At 38.0% G+C, this 4,682-nt stretch overlaps 1 protein-coding gene across 3 annotated transcripts in view; it reads right to left on the reverse strand.

The window, feature by feature from the left end:
• The window catches only part of LOC102192810 (protein Shroom2-like), a 29,553-nt gene extending 27,465 nt beyond the window's left edge, over positions 1–2,088 (reverse strand). Inside the window, exon 1 of one of the 3 annotated variants that reach the window (XM_005738641.1) lies at positions 1,887–2,088. In XM_005738641.1, coding sequence (XP_005738698.1) covers positions 1,887–1,897 — 11 coding nt within the window. In that variant the 5' untranslated portion in view covers positions 1,898–2,088. Of the gene's footprint in view, positions 1–1,446; positions 1,669–1,737; positions 1,845–1,886 lie in introns of those variants that run through there. The other 2 variants (XM_005738639.1, XM_005738643.1) reach the window with 2 other exon arrangements.
• Between the last annotated feature and the right edge of the window lie 2,594 nt (positions 2,089–4,682).

Here is a 4,682-nt window from a genome sequence, read left to right on the forward strand (position 1 = left end):
TGGATAAATAATAATAATAATTATTATTATTATTATTATTATTATTATTATTATTATTAGTAGTAGTAGTAGTAGTAGTAGTAGTAGTAGTAGTAGTAGTAGTAGTAGTAGAAGTAGTAGTAGTAGTAGTATCATTATCATCATAATTTATTTATTTATTTATTTACTTTTAACGATCTGTTTATTTTATTGTGTCTTACTGTCTCTGTACATTAGCTACTATGGCACTCTCATTTGTTTTACTCTTTTTTTGTGTGTGCTGCACTTTGTGGCTGTCTGTGAAACACACTTAATAAATAATCTTTACTTAACATAGTAATTATTATTATTTTGGTTGATTTTATATACTTGCTATACTTGTGTCTGAATCTGAAATTGCTCTTAATTCCATTTTACTATTTTAAGTTTTCATGTTTGTTGCCTTTATTATTGCTCAGCACTTCGTTGCTCAGCACTTTGTTGCTTTGTTTTAAAGTCTGATGTGAATACAGATGAAAAAGCGAAGCAAAAGAGTCCAGGAGGCTGAAATGACAACAGCAAACTGCAGACAACAAAGTCCACAAAGATGTTTGTATTATGTTTGTATCCAGGACACCGCTGTGATCCTGTGCTCACTAACACTACTTCAGTCTCAAGAAACACAAAGCAATAATTCTGATTAATATAACTTTATACAACTTAATATATAACATTAAAAGGATATTTATTTAAAAATGAATCATTAAGGAACATGTGCTTGTTATAAACTGACCAATCAAGTAAATTTCATCTGACCAGTTTCCATTAAATGTAACATTTCACACTATATGTAATGAAATTACTAAAAGTCAGCACTTTACACTAAAACAATATTTATGCCTAAAGTGAGGAAAATGTTCTGAAACCTGAAGCTTTCCCCAGGAAATTAACATATAGATTCAGAGGGAATTGAAGTTGTTTTCAGAAGCTTTCATTCAACTCCAGCTGTTAAGCAGCAAACCAGTCTCCTAAAAATTATGTTTATGTACTATTTATTTCCAACAGCATCTAAGAAACAATCCCTGAAGACGCGCTTGATTTCATTCTCTTTTTATGGGTGTCTTTTTTTAGCACTTTGTATCATTGCAGCTTTTAAAATCTAAGAACTGTGTAACAGGCTCTCAAATCTGTGAACATTTTAAGCTAACGATAAGCCTTTAAAACACCACATCAGTTTCACTTTGAATTATATAAATGTCAGGAGATGGGGTTTTTGGAAAGTCCCTGTAAAATCAAAAATGTCCTTTTCCCTCTAAAATCCTGCCAACAAACGTGAACGCAGGCTCGAAAAAAACAGCTTACTTATCTTTGTGGTAACACAGAGCAACAGGTTTAAGACTCCACACACATTACTTGCCTCTTAAATCCACACCGAGCATATCCGCTAAATCGGAGAATCAGTTACCCACACAGATATGGTTTACCTACATTAATGCCATCCACCTTCTTTCCACCTCAGTGTGAATCCGCAGGAAATGAAGGAAAACAGAAAAAATTCCCCTCAAGCTATTTGTTAGGCTTTGGTAAAATGTGCCTCAGCTTCTCAACCTTTATATATCATCTAGGCAGAGAAAAGCTGCCGTTATCTCAAAGTTATTCACCGCTTCCTGATTTAATCCCACTTGAGAGGAAACCAACTGATTGAATCAGAGGAGATGATGAAGTAAAAAAGACAGAATAAAAAAGACAGAAACAGAGAGAGAGGAAAAGAGGAAGTACCTGGGAGTGGAAATCTTCTCTTTATTCTAAAAACCACACATGTCCAGAGAGTGGAAACATGCACACACATAGGAGTCTGAGTAGCCAAAGCCCCTGAAAACAATGGGCTCTGCTGATACGGCCTATCCCACTAAGCAGTGTCAACTCACCTAGGCAACATGGACTATACCACTCCTCCTGCAAACAGGGGAGGACGCCTGCACTGAAGGAGCTCCCACGGCAATTCAGCGGTGTCTCAGAGAGCTTTAAAGGTCGTCTTGTTGTTCTGAGCCCGTCGTTTGCTCTCTAAACCCACTCAGATTAAAGGTCTTCCCAGCAGCAGCTTGTTGAAACACCACCAGTCCACCTTTCCCTCCTGTTGACTCAACCCACTCTGCAAAGCTGGGTCCACGCTGTGGCTTTGCAGGGAGTAATTGGATTCAAGCTCTAAGACTCTGTTGCCATTTGCAAGCAAGAAGACGAGCATGTTCTTCTGACAGGACAGGACAGGACATGGTGACACATGTAATCAAGAAGGTTATCTGTACGGGTGCATAGCGCTGTGAGAATGAATTTGTATTCCTGATTTCTTATAGGTTTTTTTTTTCATATTTATACACCTACATGTTTTAAGTCATGAAACAAATGTTAATATTTGGCAAATTAGTTCATTTATTAGGAAAAAAAATCCAAAAAAATGTACCTGGGCCTGTGTAAAAAAGAAATTGCCCCCTATAGCTAATAACATGCAAATGTGACAAATATGGAAAAACTAAGAAATCAAGAAGGTGCAAATACTTTTACTCAAAACTGTACAAAGCTCTTCTTATGAGTCCTCATTTTTATATCTACAGGCATATCACATCTTTATTACAGTTTAGATGCTCATCAAAAAATTAAGCAGCAACCACCAGGGTGAAAACCTGCAGTTCCTCTGATGTCCACTAGAGGCTGTCCCCAAAGTGAACCAGTCCCTATAGACTCCCATGTTAAAAAGTCCAACTTTACAGCAGAAATAAACATGTTTACAACCTGGTACAACAAGCATTCCTTGTCTTTATGGATATTTTCCACCTTCATACAAACTGTACATCATGTAGATCATTTTTTAAAAAACAAATTTGGGGGGATTTTGTTGAAGCTTTAAGTTGGCATGACTGGTTTGATTGACAGGTGTGACAAGCAGTCGTCACTAATAAGACTTGCTGAGCTGGACCTCTGGACTTTGTCTGTGCTGATATATTTATGCTGATATGATCATTTATTATATTATTATTCTGCTTTGCTTCACTCTTCCTCTTGTGGCAGAGCCTCTCACAACACTTTTCAACCTCACACTGGATATGAATGAAATTCCCTCAGTATGGAAATCAGCTTTTGTTGCTCCTCTATTAAAAGGGGTCGACTCAGCAGTGTTAACTAATTACAGACCAATATCTAATCTATCTGTGCTGGACAACGTTCTTGAAGCTCTTGTGTGTGAGCAGTTAAAGGAGTTTTTACACACCAATGCCATTTTATCTGAATATCAATCAGGCTTTAGGAAAAATCACATTACTATCACAGCTGCAATGAGAGTGGTAAATGATATTACTATTGTACTTGATAAGAAACAACACTGTGCATCAGTTTTTATTGATTTGTCAAAAGCATTTGACACTGTTGATCGTTGTATTTAGAGTCTTCCAGTCGGGACTCTCTGACAGAGCAGTGGCATGGTTCTCAAACTACCTCAATAATAGGTATCAGTGCATAAAATCTGATGGTCTATGTTCTGACTTTGTTACAGTGCACAACGGAGTGCCACAGGACTCTGTATTAGGTCCTCTTCTATTTATCTTCGTCTGCATGGTTACTTGTTGCTTTCTGTTCCATTTGCCCGAACTGAATTTGGTAAAAGAGCTTTTGTTCATTTAGCACCCTCGGCTTGGAACAAATTGCAGAACGAATGGAAAATGACTGAATTCATTTCATTATGTGCTTTTAAATCTAAACTACGAATCCTTGAGGACAAGTCCATAACATGCAACTGTTTCAATTAGATGTTGCCTGTGTTTAATTGGGTAATTTCTGTAACTGTGAGACACTTGCTGCTGCCTATCTTGGCCAGGTGTCCCTTGAAAAAGAGGTTTTTAATCTCAATGGGATCTTCCTGGTTAAATAAAGGTTAATAATAATAATTAACATTTTTCTTTATTGTTAGGTCGAGTTTTTGATTTATAATTTCAGCATCTTGAGCATTAGTTCTTGTTATGTTTGAGTTTGTGTTATTGTTTGGAAGCCTGTTACGCTGATTCACTCTTTTAGTGTTGCTTTTGGATCATTGGATTTTTCATTCAGACAATTTTCATTTCTGACATGTCTGCATTTTACTGTTAGCAACATTTACAGACTTTTCAAAAGTTAGAAATCTGATGAGCTGCTGACCTGCAGGTTAAACTGGTCTCTTACCATCTCCCAGTTGAGCTGGCTTGACAGAAGTTTGGAGGGAGGGGTGTTTGGTGGTCCTCTCGGTGTAATTTACAAGTGGTTATCTGTGCTCTGGAATAACAGCACTGGCCGGAGCCCTGCTGCCTCCACAATACCAGCTTTTGTTTAAGCCTCGGGAGCAAACAAACAGCGAGAGGCCCACGTAAGAGACTGCCAGGCTGCAGCCGACCTTCCTCTCCATCCCACAAGCTCGTGTTTGTAGAAGAAACACTGCAGGGCTTTAGCATTTTCAGGGGACAACTTGTGCTTCTGAACCACATATTACTTGTGTCTGCATTTTCTTTCTGATATATACCGTCAGACTCCGGCACTGTGGTTTTGACCCCTGACCTCCTGCTGAACTCCTGCTGACCGGCTGGCTGATGCTCAGCCCCAACAAGCTACACATGAGCCAAGAAAGCAGTCAAACATAGCAGAAACTGGTATAAAACCCCCCAAACCCTAAGAAAGTTCCTCTTTTGTTCCATAAAAAAAAA

Source organism: Pundamilia nyererei, unplaced genomic scaffold, assembly GCF_000239375.1.
Source record: "Pundamilia nyererei isolate P.nyererei 1_Seehausen unplaced genomic scaffold, PunNye1.0 scaffold00085, whole genome shotgun sequence".
NCBI lineage: Eukaryota > Metazoa > Chordata > Actinopteri > Cichliformes > Cichlidae > Pundamilia > Pundamilia nyererei.